General features: G+C 38.4%; 1 protein-coding gene across 10 annotated transcripts in view; it reads right to left on the bottom strand.

Moving 5' to 3' along the window:
- The window catches only part of PER2 (period circadian regulator 2), a 46777-nt gene that overhangs the window by 7018 nt on the left and 16024 nt on the right, over window positions 1-23735 (bottom strand). For all 10 annotated transcript variants that reach the window (XM_030280764.4, XM_041717998.2, XM_041717996.2 and 7 more), the window contains 18 exons: window positions 22104-22593; window positions 21283-21351; window positions 18071-18225; window positions 17433-17554; window positions 15714-15915; window positions 14145-14196; window positions 12924-13066; window positions 12644-12722; window positions 8238-8344; window positions 7410-7563; window positions 7123-7231; window positions 6543-6674; window positions 5317-5413; window positions 4646-4802; window positions 4436-4563; window positions 2794-2967; window positions 2277-2537; window positions 674-1521 (listed from right to left, as the gene is read on the bottom strand). In XM_030280764.4, coding sequence (XP_030136624.4) covers window positions 674-1521; window positions 2277-2537; window positions 2794-2967; window positions 4436-4563; window positions 4646-4802; window positions 5317-5413; window positions 6543-6674; window positions 7123-7231; window positions 7410-7563; window positions 8238-8344; window positions 12644-12722; window positions 12924-13066; window positions 14145-14196; window positions 15714-15915; window positions 17433-17554; window positions 18071-18225; window positions 21283-21351; window positions 22104-22375 — 3261 coding nt within the window. In that variant the 5' untranslated portion in view covers window positions 22376-22593. The remainder of the gene's footprint in view (window positions 1-673; window positions 1522-2276; window positions 2538-2793; window positions 2968-4435; window positions 4564-4645; window positions 4803-5316; window positions 5414-6542; window positions 6675-7122; window positions 7232-7409; window positions 7564-8237; window positions 8345-12643; window positions 12723-12923; window positions 13067-14144; window positions 14197-15713; window positions 15916-17432; window positions 17555-18070; window positions 18226-21282; window positions 21352-22103; window positions 22594-23735) is intronic.

The following is a 23735-nucleotide window of genomic DNA, read 5'->3' as shown; positions in this document are numbered from 1 at the left end:
CCTTCAGAAAGCACAAATAATAGTTTACATATATCTACCATGGAAACCTTTACAGATTACTCCATCTCTATTTGTTAAACTGATTTATTAAACTGAAATGAGCCAGGAAATAACAAAACCCCTGAAATTACCAAATAGTTCAGCATAGTTTCAGTGCAACAAACAAAAAACAAAAATAAAATTATGGTCTGCAAGAAATTATGAATTCTTCATTTACTTTGGTTGTTTGTAAATACAGATGTAGTTTTAATTTAAATCAGCTTCTTTCAGACCACTTACAGATTGTTCTTTCCATGCACACAAATTCATTAGCAAAAATGTTTTTGCTAAAAATGAGGCGCCCACATTATTTTAGTTTATTTCAGTGGTTTTCAATGGGCTTATCCATAGTCCTACTTTCCTCAATGAAATGGAACAAAACTCTTTCAGGGTATATTCCCAAGCTTCCTAGTGTAACTTCAGAAGAATCATGAGGTAGATTTAATTTTTAAAGGTTCAGGCTATTCTAATGTTTGGACTTCATGTTTTGTTTTGCTGAAGCTTGAATTTACCAACTACAACTGTGAGTCCAGCTCCAGGCATTATGTAACTTCTGTCTATTGTTAACAAGCTGCCCTGGAAGAGAAAGGACTGGAAATGAGAGCCAGGAGAAGGGGGTGTGACCCAGACTTACAGGTAAGGATTCCTTCCCACTGCCGTTGTCTGCTGTCCTGATGGTGCCTATGGCTCCCTCCTCACCCAGAGCCCCGTGCAAGGCCGCGGCAGCTCCGCTCTCGGCGGTTTTCGTGGTTTCCTCCAGCTGCAGGAGGTTCAGAGGAGAGCTGCACCTGGACTGGAAGAGCGGTGGCGAGGCCTGGTCCTGCGGGGCCGGGGACTGCGGGGTGCAGGAACGCGAGGGGTCGTTTCGGGGCTCCGCCACTGGAGCCCTCTCAGGCTCCGCTGCGGGGCTGTACTGGAATGGCTGTGCTGGGAAAAACGCCTGCTGTGGGAAGGGGCTGCCTGTGGCAAAGGGGGGCTGTGCAGGGAACACCGTCTGTGAGGAGAAGGTGGGATGGGCAGGGAAGTTGGGCTGGCCGGGGTAAAGCGTTTGAGGTAAGTTATTGTTCATCTCCGGGTACACGTAGTTGGGGAGCACAAGAGCCACCACAGGAGTCATGAAGGGTGCAGAGAACTGGGATGGCCCCACAGAACAAGTGTTTGCAGAGTCTGGCAAGTGACTGAAACCAGAGAGTGAAGGCTCAGGAGCCGGTGGCACCGTCCCTGCTGCTGGGAAAACAGGAAGGGAATACGCAGGCATGACGGTGGGGAAGGACACTGCCGAGTAGCTGGCTTGGGAAGTCTCTGATGGTGACCAGGCTGTGGCATTTAAACCTTGGAGGGGGAACCGGTGGGGGAATTTAGCTCCAGAAGTTGTGCTGTCCGAAGATTCCTGGGGTTTAATGCGCTTGGATTTCCTGTTCTTTCCACTCTTCTTCCAAGGCTGATCCATTCCAGAAGTGGTGTTTCTTTGTCCACGGCCACCTGCAAAAGGAAAAGTTGTAAGAAAGGTTTAAAAAATACAGCTATATAGTTATACAGGACCTGTATAACTATTTAAATTTAAAAATTAAGATTAAAATCTGAAAAAAATGCTTAGCAGTGTCTGACTTCTGTTCCAAGTCAAGTCAAGGTTGAAATGAGAACAACGACAGATCATATCAAGCACTTCTGAAAATGCCATCCAGAGCTCCTTGGCCTAATAAACAAAACCATCTCACTGGTGCTTCTAGGCTCTGCCATTTCCATCCTGCTGATCACATTATTACCTTAAAGGCAACCAGACAATTATCAGATTGTCTCACCAATTACACAGCAGTGGAATGGGGAAAACTGGAAAACAAAGGAGCTGAGAACAAAACAAACCACAAATCTGAACAAAAGACAGATGGCAAAACAGAAGTAAAAGAAAAGCAAGGGAATACAAGCACAGATACAGAAAAGCAAACACTCTAAAGCAGGGGTTTTTTTTGAGAGTAGAAGCATGACAGTAATAGTATAGAGAAGATATAAAAATCAAAATATTAGTTACTAAAATGTCCATTGTGATACCTAAAACAATATTCCACTTTAGTCTTTTAGAAAGATTTGTCAGAAAATTTTTCTGTGGGTTTTGAAAATAGCATGCAACTGTCACTGTTCACACTGGCCCCACAAAACCACTAAAAATGGAAATGCCCTCCCAACAGGATTTACTTTTGATATAAATACAAGTTTTATGGTGACAACTATTGCCATACCACGTTCAGCAGGCCGTCCTTTTGGTTTATCTTGTAAGTAGTAATTGCAGTGGGATTGAAAAATATTAAATCTCTTTATTTCTTTGAATTTGTTCAAGAAGCTCTGCTCCTCTTTTTGCGTATGCACTGCAAGGACCTCTTTTGTAAGTCCCAGTTTTTTAAATGGCTCCTTCTCTTGATTTACGTGTGCAGAGCTGGATGGAGGGGCAAGAAGTTGGCCATCTATGATTTCTGCTCCACTTGGACCATCTTCTATCATTTCTACAGGAACAGAAAGCAAAATACTCAAGATGAAGCAAAGAAGACCCTGTACACGCATTTTTAAGGTATTACAATTCTGTAATAATTCTGCTGCAAGTTTAAGATTACACATTCCATTCCTATTTATTCCACTTCCTAAGAACATCTTGGCTGTAAGAAAATGTAATTCATTAGCAGATATCAGCTGTTCACATGTCTGAAATTTGAACTTGCTAGCACTTGCCATCTTGAAGAAAAAATATTAGCAAAATCCTACCTAATTCAGGTTGTGTTTTTTTGTCTCCAACATGAACAATGGTGCTACTGTAGCTGCACTGACTGGTGAGAGACACAACACTTTCAGGCTTGCCAGGTAAAGCCAAAGATGTTAAGTGAGCACCAACCACTGGGGGACCACTTGATTTACCAGATGCCTTCAACACAGCAGGATCTGTTAAAAGAAATACAGTTGCCGCTTACTGAACATAAACAAGAGCAAATTCAAGTTATGTGCTGCTAGGGCTGCAAAACAGTAAAGGTCAAACTGTGCTTGACAAGACAAAAAAGTGAACTTATTACATTCCAGGAACAGAATGATTGTGGAGCAACAAATGCAACCCTCTAAGCCTATATACAGCCAAACCAAACCTTTTCAATAAAGGATATTTTCCTCTTTTTCTGGTCTTCACTCTTCTTTCATAGCACAGTTCTGGAAGAAATTTTCTAGCCTCTTCCAAGAATAAGTTTCCCCCAGCTCCCAGTGTTGTACACTGATTTCTTTCATTAGCTGGTTACTGTAAGAGCTTTGTTTTTTGCAACCAGCTATTTAAAATTCTCTCCCCTGAAAGCTACACACAGTAATCCAGCAGAGGTGAGAGCAGTGCCTCACAAAACAGCATTAAAACATTCCTCCTCCCTTAGGAATACTTCCATAACACATATTTAAGATCCAAAGTTTGCCATTTTCCTGACTGGTGACTTCATCTGTCTCAGACATCAGTGGAGCAAAGAGCTGGTGACCCACATCATCTTCTGCCAACCAGAACCAGAGAGACTCCAAATTACAGCATTTCAATCCCTGCTGTAGGACTCTTTGTTCCTGGTCTACTGATACCTTCTAATTTGATTCTAAAAGCTGCATTAGAACTTCTTTTTGAAGCTCATCAAATAGCCAAGATCATTCCCACAACCAATTTTTGAGAAACTCCACTGGACACTCTCCCTTCAGCCTCATACAATGAGGTAGAATGAGCAAATCTCTCATTTGTATGCAGTTCTTTACCAATCTCACAGTCCTTGGACTAACCAGTTACAAATCTTCACCTAGCTCCCCTTCCAGTCAGGGGACTATGTCAAATGCTACATCTAAGGCCTAAAAAATTAACTACATCTTTCTGTCTGCAGCAGACTTTTTAGACAGCTTGCCTCAGTAATCCCCAGCTTTTTGTCTCCATGGATGAACATTAAGTTCTAACATCTTATAAAACACAGAACAGTTCAATGCTGCATTTAACCTTCTCTCGTTCGTTTTTTTAAAGCAGAAAAGTAATATGCATATTTTTGTTGCGATTAATTAGCAGCTAGGTCCTTCAGCTGATTGTTCTTACAAGTCCTAACTGTGAAATAAACTTCTTACATTTGATAATGATTCAAGTCCTGAACCTCAAAATCCTACTGTATTTTGCACAGTACAAATTAGTTTATTGCATCTACAATCCAGATATGCATATGATATGCATCAGCTACTCAATATTTTAATTGTAAGGAAGATATTAATGATGAAAGTTAAATCACCAACATCAAACACGGAGAAAGAAGCCATGAGGTCATGCCTAAGATACACTTGACATTATTCTGCAAAGAAGTAGCATCCAACTGCCTGCCAGCAAAACTCAGCTATGAAAAAGCTGTGGAGTTACCTCCCAAAGGCTGGATAGAGTTATCAGCTGCTTTTTGTTCATGAACTCCAGAACTCAGTGATGCAACACTTGTTGAAGGCTCACATTTTCTTTTTGCTGTACCAGGCACATTACAACTCTCCAAGTACCTAAAATGCAAAGATTTAGCAATATTAGACATACTAGTCCTGTGTCCAGAGGTCAAGAGTAATTTACTCACAGGTTGCTCACCTGATGACACTGTCCAAACAGCTGATCTGCTGATAGGAATACACAGGTTGTTCTTTCCAAGCCAGCTCTTCAGTAGTCACATTTTTTGGAGCAACTGTTCCTGCAGTATCCTTTCCCCCTACACCTTTCACCTGACCACCAGCAGTATTCTGCTTCTCTGTGGAAAGAGATACTGCTATTATGCAATTAAGACATGAATAAAAGCAAAAGTAGTAAAGGTTTTTCATATCTACATGTTTAGCAGGTTACAAGTTAACCACTGTAATGCACCAATAAAGGAATATTATGCAAACATTTTCCTGTCCTTATGGATGCTTGGAGTTATAAAGTTTAATTATATTGCACATGGATACAAAGGGAATAGACACTATGGCTATAAGAGAATATATATCACTAGGGTTGAAACACACTCAGGATGAGGACAACTCTAGTGCTCACCTAAATTATTTCAAGACAACAGCTTTAGGCCATGCCTTAACTGTGTTAAACCACTACTGATTCAATACAGCCAAACACAATATTTTCCTGGGCACAGAGAGACACAGGACAATATAATTGGAATTGATAAAATGCTGCCTTTATGCACTGGATAGAGCTCAACTAGAAAAAAGTCCTGCTGCCATATTACCCAAAGCACCAGCACAAGAGACTAGGAACTGCTCGTGTCCTACCTGCCAAAGACTCTTTCTTGTAGTCCAGTTTTGCTTTACTGTCAGTGAAAATATGCTGTCCTTTATTCTTGACCTTACGGGCATATTGACAAACCTCCTGAAAGGAAAGGGGGAAGAACAGTTATTTCCTAATTTTGACATAAAACATTATGCATAGTGATTCCTCAGTAGACTAAATCTAACCTCAGTTAATCTCTATCTTGCAATTAGTTTGATCACAGAAGAAATATTTATATATACAATCTTATTGTGCAGTTGCAGAAATTTATAATTGGAAAAAGAAGGAATTTAAAGTATGTTTCCTGTAAACAATTACTCTGCATTTCTTTTAATCTGTTTGAATAACTTGAATAGGAAAATATAAAATATCGATTACAAATATGTCTTCAGGAAAAGAACAAACCTATCACTTGGTAAAAAACCTAGAAGTCTAACCAAGCACTGACAGGATGTTACAGAACTGGACTGTAACAGCCTTCACTGTCTGTGGAAATAGTGAAGGAATGCCAGGCATCTATTTCCCTGTTAAATAAGACATCCTCAGACTTCATCTGCTTACTCCTCCAGTTAAGAACTGAAGCCAGGAAAGTGACCACCTTGGCAAGAGCAGGAGTCTGCAAAGTCTGATCACAGAAGCACAAATCAGATTTGGGAGAATTAGCCTACAAACAATACAACTTATCAAGGAAAATTTTTGGCTTTCAGAACTAAACACAAAGTAAAGTTCTAAACACAAACTAGAAAACTGTTTTATTCCATTCAATTTATTTCATTCTATATAAATTCTGTATTTTTGCAACATTAAAAGCCATCAGGATCAAGCTACCCCTTGGTTATACAGGTATTACTGCATTTAATCTTGTTACTTTCATTTGAGAAAACAGTAATTACAAACTTTTCCCTCCCAAAAGAATCTGCTTTCACATACCTGGCTGGTTTTCCAAGAAACACAGCATATAGCATTTAACAGACATTAGATTAAGTGAACACAGTGTATAGGTTTAAATTCTTTGTAACACTGACTTTCATGCCTATCACCATGCTTCAGTACCCTGAGGCTTCATCTACACCAGAAATGCTTACTCCCTCTACATTAAACAAAAAAGATGGCATTTTCTTTATCCTTTCTCCTATTTCTAATTTGAAAATATTATTCTAGAAGTTAAAAATCCCCACTTAGTTTGTTTTGTCCCACATACTTGAATGAGAAAAATTAAAAAACCTACTGGTTTATCCTTATGAGTGTCTTCATTATTATTTCCTGTGCTGTCACTGGAGGATGCCACACTCATCAAGTGTTCATGTGAACCATTGCTACCCAGACTTCCATAGCCACTGGATCCACTGTTGTGTACAGGCTGTTAAAACAACATTAAAAAAAATTATGTATGTATACACACACTCCCCTCAGGACACCAGTAATTCCATGTCAGGAAAAGAGATTTTGTTTTACACTGGGTTTTTTGTTACTTCTTTTTTTTGAGGGGGGATTTTTTTTCCTAGTTTTTTTTTTCCTGTTTTTGGTTTGGGTTTTTTTTTGTTGTTGTTAGTTTGTTTTGTTTTGGTGTTTTTTTGGGGTCTTCTTTGGTTTGTTTGTCTGGAGGACACCATGACCACACGAAATTCTTAAGATATCAACTGGAGCTTTAAGATCAGTCAGTCTTGTGTGGTAATCATGAGTGCAAGGAAGTCCCAGGACTGTAGCAAACAACTCCAGTACAGTAGAAGCAGCCAAAGGCAATGTCACAGCAAGACAAAGAGCAGGACTCTTCCCTGAGCAGGGAAGGAGCAAAGCCCTTGCTGTACCTGCAGCAGGAGCCGATAGATCTGCTCCGTGATCTCCTGAACGCTGGGGTGAAGGATTCTGTCCTCTGTGTAGCTGGGAGCAGCAAAGACATCTTCATTTAAGGGACCCCTGCACAAACCAAACATACTCCAGCTCACTGCAAATGCAAGTGTTCCAACCACACAGACCGCAGCTTCAATTTACCTCCCATATATCCTACACAGAAACTAACACTTATTCTGTTCCCTCATCTTAAGGATCTCTATGTGAACCTGAGGGAAAGGAAAACAAAAATATCCTGACTTACGTCCTGACTTTGTGTCTGCCAATAATAAATGAAACTTTCCGACTCCAAGGGTTGATGAAACTGGACCAGCTGGTGTCCATGGTGATATAATCTCCATTCCTTGTGCAAAACCTGATGGGTGAATAGTCAAAAGGCTGCCCTCCATACTGAAGAACTGCAATGAAGGATTCAAACAGAAATTTCATATTAATGTTTGCACAATTCTACGTAACAATTCAGGATTTTACAATGAACTGTACATTCATGGAGGGAATGGACATTCAATATATTTCCTCGTTATGGAGGAAGATGACACTTGAGGGAACAAATACTGGGTACATTGATACATTTAGAAATACTGAGCTACCAGAATAAATAGATCTTCACAATTTACTGGACTGTGGTCAAGAAAATCACCTTAAGAATACAACAAACTGAAGAAGGCTGAAGAAGTGACTTTACAAACTTTGCCAGAATGGCTCTTATTTTCTTCTCCATGAAATAATAAAGAGTATCATGTAAGATATGACACCTTCTATCACACCATTCTCATAATTTTTTTTCTTTTTCATTCATTTCATATATTTATGTATGAAATATTCATTTATAGTCAATTTGTTTACAATAGATATGTATGTTTCTTAGGAAGTACAAAACTGAGTGATTTCTCATTTTCATGGATTTGCATTAAGAATCAAGTTGTGCAGTAAAAGATTCAGTATTTACTTCTGGAAAAAAATGAAAATCACAATTAAGTTTCTCCTACTGCTTGTTAAGGTCTTTGTAGTCATTATAATTACATTAAAAAAAAAAAAAAGTGTATTTCTGCCACAGTAAGAGGTTACATACTTTTTTTGTGAATTGCTAACATTAAGGGTCTGTCATTTGGGTGAAGATGCACCAAGACTGGTGTTCCTATTAAATCCTGAGGTAGGTATCCCAACAGAGGTACTGCTCTGGAGAAATAAAGACAAAGAAAACATAATAAAAATCAAGCAGAATAAATGTACATTTCATGTTTGAAATGTTTTAATTTTAAGCTTTCTTTGTTCATTTTCCTGTGAAGAGAAGGAATAATTTTAATTTTACATTTGGTGAAAAAGCAGTGCCAAGTTAACGACAGTCATGAATTTAGGGAAGGGAGGCTTTGTTTGTTTGTGGGGTGCTGGTTAGACCAAATCAAGGGGTCTGCTACAGCAGTTCTGTCTTTTTTTTTGCTGCCTAACTTTAGAGGATAAATTCTTACCCCAATTTTAAAAGAGCATTAAAAAAGTTTAATCTTGTAAAACTCTCATGAAGGTAAATAGTACCCCAATCCCTTGGCTGGGAGCCATGGCTAAGGATCACAGGATTACCACAGCTGAACTAGCACCAGGAGAGCTGACCAGCACTCAAGACGACTTTCTCACAGGCAGGTGAAGAGTTCAGCTCAGAGGAGCTGCAAGGGAGCAAGCTTATTAACCAGAGAATTAAAAGCAATGCTACTGAATTCCTGCATATTATCCATGACCACTTCTTATGATGTGAAAAACTAATTTATGTGATGAAATACTTTTTATTGAACACTTCAAGCATTTGTGTTAAGGATAAAGAGTGAAAGTTCACAAATACCACTCTCCACCTTAGCCTGGAGGTTAACCACTGAAAATGTGCTTTGGAAAAAAAAAATGTACTAAGTCAACACTACTCAAGTGATGTTGAAGTTACCAGATACCAACGAATCATCTTGTAAGTTCAAATGCTGTAGACCTTCCCCCAGCCCCACTCACTGCCAAAGGTCCAGGGGCAGGGAGGGACCTGAGTATCTGAACAGCTTCAATGAAGAACTCAGCCCCAGTGCACCAGACAGGGGATCTGTGCCATGTAGGAACTCAAAAGCATTATGCAGCAAACACCTTCAACACTGCACTTCCAACAACCCACTGGAATTACATTAGTTCCCCAAAACATCAAACATACCCTTCCAGCAAAGAGGCTGAGAGGGGAAAGAGGATAGCAACTAATGCCTTATTACCAAAGCAATTAGTTTAATAATCAGTCTTAAAAGTTTGCACATGAACTAAGCAACAGAGCAGAAACTGGCATGGAACTCATACCACACCAGATCACTTTGACACATTGACATTTAGAAGTGCTGCCAAGTCCAAAGCACATGAGAAAAGTCGTACTGCTAGAGGACTTTAAAATCTCAGTCAACTCCAACCAACTTCAGCCAGGGCTCCATCTAGTAACACCATAAAAAGTTTTTGTTCAGCACTGCTCCTGTTTGCCACCTGCTTTATGAAAGTCAGGGATCTAGAATGTGAGACTGAGCTGGCCTTGCCTGCTCTGATAAAAAGGAAAGTAAAAGATGATCCAGGAGCTTCCCACACTGCTGGAAAGAGGAGTTACAAAAATGGAGCTAAATTTTCTTGATGATACCAGACAATAAAACTACAGGCAATGGCCCCAGACTGGAGTCTGGAAAGCTGATGCTGGATGTTAGGAAAAGGCTTTTAACAGAGCAGTGCAACACAGGAGGTTTCCCATACAGATGGTGTAATCTCCGTCTCTGAAGGTTTTCAGGCATTACTGAGACAAGACCACAGCTGACCTTCACCAGGACTGGGCAAGGTTTCATTTCAAGCAAAAGGATGGAACCATGACCTCCAGCAGTCCCTTCCAGCCAGCCCTTCTGTGCTCATATAATGCTGTATTTGAGAATGATATCTTGGGATTATGCTTCCTCATAATGAATAAATAACTCATAAAAATTCAGAGGTTGAGTTAATAAATTAATTTTACGAATGCAAATACACGCGTGGTATAAGAATGGCTGATGAGGATATGCTGCCAAGTTTAGTTTGTGATTTATAGAATGACATTTAAAGTGTCAAAAAACATAAGGTGTCTCTATATTATTATTGTAAGTTACACACAAAACTGCTTTAAATTAATTTACAAAGATCATTTAACTGTGAACTAGTTACACCCATTAAGTGCATGAAGTATCAAATATATTAAGACAAATACATATAGGAATGATCCATTTAATTTCAAGAAAGTATTTATTTTTACTTAATATACTCTGTGCAGAGATCAACCTGCAGAGTTCAGACAAATACGTATTCTTCCAACCCATGAACACATACTGATTACAGAAATTAACTTCATGCAAGTCAAGCAACAGTTTCATGGCTATGTTATGAACAACACTCAACAGCAACAACAGGTGCTCAGTTGCACATTTTTAAATATTAAGACTCTGCTTTCTTTAAGAATCTCTTGCTTTGTGTATTCTCCAAACCCTGGAGAACTTAAGAATAACAAACTGCATATGCATGTCTTGGTAAACATTTATTGGGCTGCCAATGCTCTCAGGAGTTAAATAATTAAAAGCAAAATAAACTACACAATCACAAGAACAGAAATAAATGACACAAAGCCTTCATTTCAGACCAAGACGTAATCAACCCTCACTGGAAGTGTTAGAAGATGGTATTTGAGAACAAGTGGTAACATCAAACTAACAGGAAAGAAGCTTCCATAGGATTCACAAGGAAGAATTTAACTGGACTTGCTCCACTCAAGCCCAAGAATAAGGGCAAGGCTCTCCACTCAGCAATTTTGCCATTTCTGTTAAATGACTGCTGGATATCACTGAGCTGTGGGTGCACAGAGCCCTCAGCCTCCTTGGAATGATAAACCCACTCTGCAGCTGGCTTGAAGCATGTGTAGAAATGAAGGAGAGAGAAAAATCCATGAAGAAGACAGAACTACAGTGTATCAAGTAGTTCTTTTATCAGCCTGAGCTGTTTAGAGGGGCTGTATAAAGCACAGCATGGAAAAGCACTTTGTCAGCATTACACTGCCTATCCTACAGGAACTCAGCCACAATGTCTCAGAACTCAAACATGTTCTTTTTACCCTGACTCCATCTTAGTCAGACATTAGAATAAACTCCTTTCCCCAGTCCCTCTCTCTTCTGCTGCATTTAAGGATTTTGCCAAGAATTAAGTAATTTTTCAGAAGCTAGATTTACACCAAAAATTGTCCATTATACTCCTACTCCGTCTGAAGACATCCCCCCCATCTCAACCTACAAAGAAAATTTTAGCCTTCTTGGAATGCTTGAAAACAAATGGGAGAATCTCAGCAGTAAAGTGTTACCATTGTAGCTTAGTTTTTGCCAAGGAGGAAAAAAAATTAAAATGAAGTGCCATATACAGCCCAAATATCAGAAACCATCACAAAGAAAATATCAAGGAAAGTGGCAAAGGAAGCAGAAATGTAGTGTTTTCAACTCAGGAATAGGTGAATTCTCTTTTCAAGTCAAGTCCCCAGGGCTCAGGATTCGGCCCAATTGTGTTTAACATCTTTATCCACTATCTGGCCAGGAGGATGGCAAGCATCCTACATCAGTTTGCAGACAACACCAAACTGGGTGAGAGAGTTGATTCTCCCAGGGAATAAGTGACAGGACAAGAGAAACTGGCCTCAGGACAGGTTTAGACTGGCTATTAGGAAACATTTCTTCATGGAAAGGCTTGTCAAGGAACAGGCTGCCCACGGAAGGGGTGCAGTCACCATCCCCAGAGGTATTTAAAAATGTGCAGATGAGGCATTTAGGGACAAGGTTTAATGCTGGACTTGATGATCTTGGAGGTCTTTTGCAACCTAAATGACTCTATGAAGGCTTGGCTTAGACCTCAGTTCCTAAGTCTTTTTATATACATTAAGATCACAGGTGGCATTTTTGTTTCTAATTTAGGATGTAAGTACTTACTCTAACCGGCTTTCATGACTGACAAAGCAATTTGAAGTCTTCAGCCAATGTAATTTGAAACATTTTTATATACCTTTTTTAAAAAAGATTTAATATTGTACTGAAAAGCTGTACCTCTAGTTGTACCTGGGCCAGCAGAGAGCAACAGCAGCATATTTGCTGAATGAAACTTAAAAAATCCACACCTAAATGTCTCATACTGGTAATAACTGGCAGCACAGGAATTCTTTTGAACATAGGTTCCTTGACTGAATTTATGTCCAGAATTTCCCAAGAGGGAAGGAAAGTGGAAGAACAGGTTGTTAGTAGGCACTTAAATACCAGTGTAATGTGTTCTCATGCATAGTGAAAATGGGGGGATTCACTTTTCTTAATTTAAACACCCTTCATTAGTTGCATAATTTTTAACCCCATATAGATACCTTAAATCCTACAAAGATATTGGATAGCTTGCTCATCAGTAAATTGAAAAATAATTTTTGTTAGTTACCTTTCATCTACATCCTGAAACAAACAGGTCGGTGTGTGCGTAGTTGTAAAAATCCTTTTGTCAGGAGGAATTCTGGGTGCTGAGAGAAAAATAAAAGCATTTTAGCAACTAGGAGTTTTGCATATATAGTACTACAAGCTGCCACTCCAAAATTCTGGCCAAGAGCATACAGGAAAGTAGCAAGGACAGAGAACAGAAACAATTGTCTTTCACTTCAACAAAGTTTCAACAGTTCTTACTTTCAGGAAAGCAAGCTAGTCTTTTTGCACTCAAGCATTACCTTCATAACCAGAATGGACTTTTTCTGCAAGCAACACACAGCAAAGCTGGTCTTCTGCTATTTCTGGATCTTGCACTTTGATAAGGTAGGGAGTCATCCGGAATGGGTGATAACAAATCTCATTTTCACGCTCCTTTCCTGCACTAATAATTAAAGAGAGTTAATTATTTCAACAGATTCATCTTACGCTGAATACAATTTTAATTTATCCACTGTATTTCCCTCATGACACAAGAACTGCATATTTGCTACTAAAATAGCACCCAAGATCTTATCTTGATTTTTTTTTTTTTTTTGTGGAAGAGAACCTAATTCTGATGGTATCCTTTGTGCACCAGCTTCCATAAAGACAGTGCTGTTCTCACTGCTGCCTGAGACAAATATCCACAACAGCATTACATGGAAGTTTGATAGAAAACCCAGCTCACACAATAAATTAAGTTACTTTGTTGTCCTTCAGAAGGATGAATTTATAGGTCTTTTTTATGAAGACTGCTATATCCCCTCAGTTAACACAAAGGTCATCTTTTAATCAATATTTTTTCCAGTTTAGAAGCAGTGAAGGCTCAATATCTAATAACAGGTGTTTGCTTAACCAGAATGCAAACATAGTTATGAAAACAACAACCATTTACACAGTGACCAAAGAAGAACCAGTTGTAATAAGTTTATAACAGCAGAGCTAAATAAAAGTAAAGCTTTTGAAACCAGTGTTAGTTGGACAAAAGATCTCCAGTAACACCAGCAGTACTTCTACAATACATCCAATGCAAGACTTAAAGCAAACCAAGTAACTGTGTCCTCTATTAACTGCAAAAAAGACAAGTCCAGTAACCCTTGCATATCTTCCTAGGGGATACCTGAGATAAATCTGAGCCATTGGTTTTATAGAATGAAAGAGACTGAAGCAGGTGCTGAACAGTTCTATTAACATGAACCAAAGGCTTTCCAGAGCAGGAGGAGATGCTGTACCACCTTCCTTTATGGCACAAAGGTCAATACTCACAGAGACTAACTTCCAAGATGGAACTTCCCAAAATCAGTTCACTTTTCTCTGTAGCTGCTACAGTTAATCAACTCAAGGATGGGCATATGTTTTGATTTACAATCACATTATGAAAAAGCATGAAATATTCAAACCATATGGTTCTTATAAAAGTCAAATACTTATGTAATGCTTGGTTTCATAACACAACACTAAGCTTTACAATATTGTCTTACCTGATGCGACAGAAAAAAGATTTCTCTTCCATGCAATCCTGGGTGGAAGACTCTAGAAATAGTAAGCATATTTCATAACAAATTATAAATTACTAGAAGATGATGATATTTAGTATATGAATTTTTCCTTAGATAATACATATTTTTAATGTTACTTGAAGTCTCCATATGTACTGGTTAAACAACATATATCACAAGCAACTAAATCTGAACATCACTCGGAGTCTGAGGCTGGCATGTGAATCACAGCTCTTTGTTTATCAAGTCTTTTTCCTAAATGTATCTAAACAGCTCTCCAGTTTGAGCTGCTTACTCTTATCAACATTTTCACAGTACTTTATATCAATGACCAGAAATGTTTGGTTACCTAGGACCCCAAATCTGACCACCAAATACAGTTCCTAGCACCCCACTTCTCTCTTTTTCCTGAAGACTTCTTCTTATGTTTCAAGCTTATTTCCCTCCTTTTCCAGAGTAGCCACACACTAATCTCCAAGGGAAGCTCTGGCATTTCAAAGGTTTCCAGTGCACAATATTTTGGATATTATACTGTTTGGCAGCTAATACATGAGAGAGTGTGCACACGTCTACTTACTGCCTTTTTTAAATTTGAAGCTGTAAATAAACATAATAAAGCTACAGAAGATGTTTCAAGAAAGCAAAACCCATAAAACTCCTGTCTACATGAGTAATTAGGATCATGTATCATTTACCACTGACCCTGTTTTGAGCCAGAGGTTGCACTGGAGACCCCAACAAGGTCCCTTTTGACCTGTTTTATGTATGCATTGCTTAGCACATGTTTATTGCTGATTTTTTTTTCAGATTAAATATGGTTCACACCCTGCTTTTACTTCACACATTTAGTATGCAGTGGGTTGGAATTTCAAACATTTAGAGATGACCTTGAATTTCAAGTATTTAGTTGAAACAGTTGGCAGATATTTCTCAATTACTAACAGCTGCATGTACATGAGTAAAATAGTCCTACCACAAACAAATATCAAGTGCCCTGAGAAATCTGATCCTTCACCATTAATTATGCCTAATATAATGTTTCTAAGGCTAGAAGAAGAGAGCTGTGATTACACTTGCTGAGCACACAGTGATGACAGCTGAAATACCTTTTTCTACACCATAATCAAGGTGTCCAGTACTCAAATCATAACCATTTTAAAAGGAAAGAGACAGAGTACTGTCCCCTTTACACTTGAGGAAGAGAAAATGTGAAGAAAAATTGCTTTCATTTGATTGTTAGTACAAGTGGAAAGTAAATTCACCATTCAGTATGAATTCCTACTTTGTTTTCATTCATCATCTAGCTAAAAGGGAAATGAGAACTGATAAGTAATGACATTGAGAAGACTTTTAACCAAGAGACAAGTCTTGCTGATTTACAGAATACATTTGTACACCCAGTGTTGTTCAGAGGTGTTCTAATAATGCCCCTGTGCTACAGCCTCAAGAAGTGATGAGGAAGGATGGAAGGACATTCAAAATCAGCTCAAGTATTTGAATTTGTGTGACTGCAAGAAGGTCAGAGAAGTAGCTGCTGTTGAGCCCACTCACCAGCTCTATTGCAAATGTTCCATGATGGCAATCTGTATGGGGTGGTAGAAGTATAGAACACACTGACATCCTGAGGCGCCAAGAGCTCCACAAATTTGGCATTTTTAAAATAACCCCTCTTGCAGCGGAGAATAGAAGCAGCTTGATCCGAGATGTACAAAATTTTCCCAGTTATCAAAGAAACGGCTACAGCAAACATATCCTAAAAACAAAAATCTCAAATTACTTATACAATTTGAAACATTCTTCAGTGCAGCGTGTATTTCTGAGAAAAACATTTAAGACATAAAAACATTAGTAAGTTCAAAATGAGAATTAAGGATATTTAATTTTGTTACAGATGTTGTTCAACGCAGTGAACCTGCTCATCAAGTATATACAGACAGAATATTTTTCAATTATGTAGTAAGAATAATACACTACTATTTACTGGGTTACAAGCCCTAAATATTGTTGTCTACAGTTCTATGATGCAGAATGAATTTACAAAAAAAGAATTAATGACCTTCCAGCTATATAACTTCACATTTTCCCGGTGCTTGTTACAGACGTGATTTACATGCATGAAATTCAGGCGTTTTTGAAAGGCTGTTTGTGTTAGCTGGTCCATCCATAAAAAGTGAAAAAAGGGTTCTAAACCACTTGGTAAAAAATAATCAGTACACAGGTAGGAAGAAGTCCTATACACTTGTATTGTTTTCCTTCCTGCCACAGAGGAGCTCCCTGCGTCACAACCTTTAGTGCTGCATTCACAAACACTGCACAGCAACTGAAGAGCTGCCAGCAGAACACTGCTTTCACAAACAGGTATTCACATTAATTAAACAATGTTTATGATATTTGGCTGAATTTCTCAGTTGTACTTTACACTTCCTATTTATTTCACCTTGTGGGCAGCCTTTACTATTCACAGATACAACAAAACCCACCTACTTCAAGCTATGGAACATCCCCCACCATGCTCTTGTTTAAGAGAATTCAGACTTAATATATTCAAATGGAGGCTGCAGTTCAAAAAAATAGTAGACGTAGTCTAATATATTTAGATGCCATTATTTTTTCAAGATTCCATAATTTATTCCTAAAATACTAGTAATATGGAAATAAATAATTTAAAAAACCATTCAAGTTAGCATTTCACAGCTAGAACTCCAGTGATGGTCCTAGCTGTTCTTGAGAACACAGCACCACTGGACCTCTCAGAAAGCCTGTAGTAGTTGCAAAGAGCAGACAAATCCCATAGAAAAGGAGACAGTGATTCCAATACTTTTGTCACTCTTCAGTCACATTAACACAAAACTGGTGAAACATCAAATAACTCCTAGTTATAAGAATAAGCTGAAGTGATTCACCATGTGCTTCAACTAAAATATGGGAAAAGTTAACTCTCCAACTTTTGCAAGTGCACTGAAACGAAACCTAATGATGTCTCTCAGTGTTTTGTATCACATGGACAAAGATGTGTCACACCACCACCTCCAGGCACAAGGTACAATTCAGAGCTCAAGCCTACTTATTTCCCACCTAACTGACAGAAACAAGTTTGCAAAGTCTGAAAAGGTCCAGAGTTTCTTAACATCCCCTTAGGGGCAGAAAGGCAGTTTCTTCAGCTTTGTGGCCCAGTTACCAACCCTTCCCTTGTAAGAAGGCAGCATGCCTGAGAATTCCAGTTCCAGGAAACATTTTCAATACACACTGAGACTCAGGCACCATACTCACCGCATTTTTCATTATGTATTCTGAGGTTATAGTCTCCAATTCTTCCACTGTGTAAGAGGATACATTGAGACCAGCAGGTTGGGATTCATTAATCATCAACAACTGGTAATATTCCTCATTGGCTACATGAGAACAACAAACAATTTATAATCAGGATTATCAATAAACACCCAGCCCAGAAGCAGTAAATGGCAAAAATATTTTTTGGCATAAATGCAGAAGTTGGGAAGTTGGCAGTTGGGAAATCTAGGCACTATTCCAAATACATCATTTTCCCTGGTAGAGCTTCCTCATCAGTAACTCAAACAAATGTACACATCTTAATCTACCCATATATGAATGGTCACGTATTTTAGTCTAACAGTTCAAACAGAATGAAACCAAAAATTGTTTTCAAATCAATTTTCTAACTCAATCAAACAGCAGTAAAGCATCAAGCCTCTAGAGAGCTCCTTCAACTCCCAAAGGAACAAAAGTTAACAAAGCCAACAAATAGGATCAAAATGAAAATATTTGGTTAGAAAGGTTTTCAGTCATAGTACAGTTCTCTGTGTAGATCTATGTTTATTTAAACTCCTATTTTGAAAGTTTCACTTTAGCCAGGTTGGCATTTTTTAGGCAGTATCACACTTTATTACCTTTAACTTGTTTAATGCTTTTAAGGGCATATTTCAGCGTCGTTAGGACACTGGATTTGCCTTTGACTCTCTTCTCAGAAGGAAGGTGAGCTTTCAGCTCCTGCAGTGTTTTCAGCAATTCCTTTTGTGTTTTGGCTTTAGTGGATTGCTCACTACTGTAAGATGAAAAAACAAAAAACATAACATCACTTGAATGCTTGAAGTGACCCATCATCCTCAGAGAAGCCCAAATGTACTCTGGCACTTGTCACCCACATCAATTTCTACCACTAGCCTCACTGACTTTGCCAGTACTCACTCTGTATCAGCTTCCAGAACTTAAGGAAATTCTTATGTGCCCATTTAAAATGAAAGATATACCACCACCTGGAGTGTATTTGTAAAATGGGCGCTGTATGTGCAACAGTACATATGCCCAAGCACCACAGAATTTCTTTTTTTTTCCTCTTTGCCAGAGTACCCCTCTTCCCTTTTTAGTGTTATTTCCCTTAGTTCCTTTCAAAATCAAACTCAGAAATTTTCATAGACTCCAAAGAAGAGAAGCAGGAGGTCCATTCAAGTCTCCACCTCCTGTTCAAGCAGGTTCTCTTAAGAAAGGTCCCTGAAAAGGGAATGGCAGTGGGAGAGCATCAAGTTAACAAAACAAATGGAGAAATCCTTTGAATCATGTATCCCACCTAAGCATGGCAACACATTAAATAAGATAAGGAAATTCTGACTAAATTAGTAAGGAAAAGATCAGAGGAGGCTGGAGACAGAAGCAGCATTCACAGGTCTCAGGTGCATGTTCAGAAGAGCTGTCTCAGTGGAGAAAGACAAACTACAGAGACTATCAGTGCCAATATCAGAAAGGAATCACCTTCCTTTCCAGTTCCTGGTATCTCTCCTCATTATTGAGACGTGCTGACACAACCACAAAGGAAGAAAAAAGGAGGTAAGGGAAGTGAGGGAGAGGGTAGCAAAGATGGATGGCAGATGGTTAGGAAGGAGTTAAAATGATAAATCACCTTGTCTTTCGCATTGGAGATTTTAAAAGCTGATCATTTCATTCAGAATGATCAACAGGATTATAGAGCTGTTCCTAAATCTTCCTGAAATTTTTTCCCTTTCCAAAGGAAAGTTTTCTCTTAACACCTGATTGTCGTGGCTGATAATCTGTAAGAAGTTACCCTGGGCACTGCTGTGGAAACAATAGTCCTGGCAACTGCAGTGCCTGACTGAAGCAGCCAGGAAAGCAGCTTCAGCTGCCAAGTTATTTTCAAGAGGATTTGTGAACATTTTTCTGAGAAGTTTTAAGAGCTTGTAAAGGCAGATAAATCATCTGACAGGTGCTGGGTATTTTACCAAAAATGCTTGCAAAGTGACAAAGCTGTACTAGAGAATACACATTGTTCCCGCTTCCATCACAATGCACTGTGAGACACGCAGCATTCATTTACTCACTGGCCATTTTGTACCAAGAACTAATGGCAAGGGATCAAACAAAAGACTATAGTACTCCCTTGGGAAACATGATGTTCATGCTGTGTATTAAAATCACGTGCATAACGTGGCTTGACAGTTCAGACTGCTGCAATCAAACAGGGCTTTGTTAACAGAGTTTCATAGAAGAACCCTTCATGCTGGCAGTTGGGAAAAAGAGAGAGGAAAGATTATGAAATAACTGAGCACACTGCTGGTTTGTACTCTCAGAGTGCAGACTGCTTCATAAGAGTGGTCAGATTCTTCTGCCCAAATCAGCCTATGGCAGCAGCAAATACAGAATATGGACATTCTTGGAAAATAAGTTCCACAACTCCAGAATGTTTTTCCAGAGTGCAGTAGCACCAGGCACAGCAGGCAGCCACATGGAAGGTGTGACTTGCAGAGGACAGAATAAGCAAGTTTATAAAGATAATAGCTTTTCATTTTGCTTTTTGTGGACAGCAAATTGGAAAGGCACCTACAAATATTAAGCTAGAGTTGTTGGTTGGCACGGACACTGAATGCAAACCCCAGTCATCTGAATCAAAGATCAAGCCTACAAAAATAAGTAGTTTATCAGACTATTTTAGTCTTCTCTTTGAAGATCATTCTCTAGATATCTTCAGTCTCCCAGTCCCAAAGGATGATCAGTTCTGCTCTGTAACCCTTTAGCATAGTGCTATCTGGATTCTTAATTATTTCTGAGTAGAGAGCTATTAATAAAATTTAAAAGTGAAACACCAAAAAAACTGTACTAACTAAACCCCTCCAAGATCTCACAGTGAAGAAAACAAAATCAATGTGAAACAAAGATTAAGAAATGCCTTTGGCTCACTCTTTCACACTAAGAAACACAAATTCTGGATCACAATTTCCAGTTGAAAATACAGCATGGAACAAAATCCCCAGGTGCATGCAAGGCAGACATAGAAAATATGCCTTGCCAAATGGTGCATAGGAGTAATTTTAATTTGCCACTTTTCTAGGAACTGCATTAGGCAGAAAAACATTCAGGTAGGCAGGTCTCAGATATGGGTCTTAACATCAACATGCTCTAGAGCTAGATATCTTTGATCTGCTCAGGACCAGGCTTTGATCTCCTGATCTGACTTAAAAGTTGATTTAAAAAAACAAGTGCAGCAGGATACTCTGAAGTGTCCAAATATAAGCCTTCAAGCTACCAGGCTTTTCAGGGCTATGAGGGACAGAAGCAGAGTCCATAGGGGTTTCATTCCTGCAGCTGTGTTTGTGTATCATTTATCCTTACACCCTGGGGCCTTGAATCCCAGCAAATGGATTTGCTGGAGAGGCAGGTGATACAGCTGCTGGACACCAGGAATAACCCAGCTCAATGGTGAATTCTGATCTTGACAAACCACCAGGTTCAGATGAAATTCTGAAGAGCAAAAAAAAAATTTTAAAGCTACAAAACCCCACTGTAACTGAAGCAATATTCAAAGGGACCCACAAAAAAATAAAAATTACAAAGGTAAGTTACCAAATCAAAACAAAGTAATAGGACTTCAAAAGGTTACCACAAAACTCACATGGAACAGCAACAAAAAGCCGTAATTTAGTCAAGTGGTTAATATGAGATGTGACTGATTATGGACAGGAAGAAATCAAAGACCGGATGTCTTGTGTAGTCATCCAGGTTGAGGCAAAACAAAACAAAAACCCCAAAATACGACATTATTTAGTTTTCAGCATTTAGCATATTACTGAAAAACATACGTCCATTAATTTACCTGCATCCACTGCTGGACTGATTGTGTTCAGAGTTTGCAATCATCAGACTAAACGCATTTGAGCTTGAACTAGAATAAGGAAAAGAGGAAAAGGATTAATATCTGAAAACCTAACAAAAATGTTGTTGTTCATTATAGCTTTTTATTTCCTATTAATGACTGGCTACCTCAAAAAAAAATCCCCAAAAAAACCCAAAAACCAACCAAACAAAAACCCAAAACAACCACCGAAAATACTCCCCGACAAAAACAAATAAACAAAAGCCCCGAACCCCAACCCCAAATTTTAAAAGCTTCTGCATGGTACAGCAAATGGGCACTAAAGTTGTAAACATTTATCTAAGCACCACAGAATAGCTTGAGTTGGAAAGGACCATAAGGATCACTGAGTCCCAACACCCTGGTCCTCACAGGACTACTAGGGAGGTGATTCTTAACATAGCTTTGCTCTGTCCAGTAAACTATTACTGAAAATATTAAAATGGCATATGTTGCATCCTCACACATAAGAATCAACTGATTCTTATCAGGTTTTAAAAGTTGGTTTACAAGAAAATAAATAAATAAGGCAAGTCAAACACTCACTGGATGAGAAGAAAGATACCAGTTATGCTGGCAATGCAAATACCTACACCAGAGACCTTTCCTTTATTAATTATATTACATAATTTACATCACATGAGAGTACAACTTAAGTAGCACACTCAGCTCCATGCTGAAGAGGCTTTATATCTTAGTTATTATTTAGAAATATTGATTCAAATGTAAAAAGTCTTTACGGGCAAAAATAAAAGCAAAATGTATTTAATAATAGCTACTACCTTTTATGACAGTCTGAAGATTCCATGAGCATTGCTGAATCCTTCCCATTTTCATCAGATTCATGACCATGAGAATCATGCCCACTTGAATAGTTTTCATTTGTGTCATTGCCACTGGAGTCATTTCCACTGGAATCATTTCCACTGGAGCCACTGCTCATTTCAATATCTTCCTGAAGGACTTCATGAGAGTGTTCAGGCTTTGCTTGAATTTCTGAGTCTTCAGCAATCATCTGGCTGTGGTCACTTGGAAGTCCAGAATAGTCACTCATCTTGAGGTGCTCTTTTAAGGAGAATGACAGAAAAATGTTTCCACTGATGCCAGGTTGCTGCTCAGGGTTCTGCTCCTCAGTGCTAGAGGAGAATCCCCAGAACGTGACAGAGTCCGTGGGACACTCATCAGAAACACTGCCAAGACCAAGAGCAAATCAAGCCATTTTCAGAATTTTCACTCTGTATAAGTTCTGTTTGGAAGTACAGATGCACAAATCTGAGGAGGAAGGGAAGGAAGAAAAAAAATTTAGTTTCTTGTTTGCCTTGCTAACAAACTGGAATTCACACTGATATTTGATTTGAATAAAGTAAAAAACGACATGCATGGTTAATATATTCAGCATTTGAATGGTGAAATTTGTCAGTTAAATTGAAAATCTCACAATGTTTTATCATGAAATAGGTAAAAAAAACACACAGAAGAAAGCTGAATAAACACGGAAAACATCCTGAAAAGTTTACATATTCCCTTGTTTTCTATTTTTTTTACTTAATACTTGTCAGTATTGCTGACAATAGACAATATAGATTTGGATAATCACTATTATGATTTTCAGTGAAACCACTCCACTGCCTTTCAGTTTACTTTGATAAAGAAAAAAATTCTATTCAGACATCAGAGCATTGCTTATTTGGTTTGGAGGTAATTTGGATTAGTCTTCTGTTTTATATTGGGGTTTGGTTTTCTTAAGACCAGTTTGGAAGGAAAACTACTGTACTTTTCATTTCTTTCTTTATACAAAATCCATGTAGGTGAACAGACAGAACATACAGCAGGAAGAGGGAAACTAAACACATAAACACACCTAATCACCACCACCACCAATTCTAAGGCATTAATAACCCTGAGAATAATTTTATCTACTGATTACCACTAATTTGGGGTGTATGATAAAAATTTCTTGGAAAAGTAAGGTTAAAACAAAAAAAACCCCATATCCCTGCTTTTAAAACAAATTCTGATGCACCAGGTTCAAAAATCAGACTGTATACAGAGATGAATCAAGGACAGACCAATATTGAAGTATCATCAAAAGAGAAGTACTGGAGAGCAGTTAAACTTTATTTATCTTTTAAAAAGATCATATTTAACCTGACTCACATCCTCATCCATTTCAGCAACTCAGAGACAACAGTAGTGTAAAACCATGAACTAAGACTTTGTTGAGAATCTCTGTTGTTTTCAAGACAACAGAACAATGTGTGTTCCTTCCTCTTTGTCCCTTTAAAATATTCAAGATTACAATTATTAACTAATAAGCCTTCGACTGGTATAACAGTGATTAACAAAAATTTCACAACCCAGTTTTGTTAATATTAACTACAGCAGTTTTGTCTTAAACACATAAATAAATAAAT

This window comes from Taeniopygia guttata, chromosome 9, assembly GCF_048771995.1.
Source record: "Taeniopygia guttata chromosome 9, bTaeGut7.mat, whole genome shotgun sequence".
NCBI lineage: Eukaryota > Metazoa > Chordata > Aves > Passeriformes > Estrildidae > Taeniopygia > Taeniopygia guttata.
The sequence above is the reverse complement of the archived record's forward strand: the minus strand, read 5'-3'. Positions and strand labels throughout refer to the sequence as shown.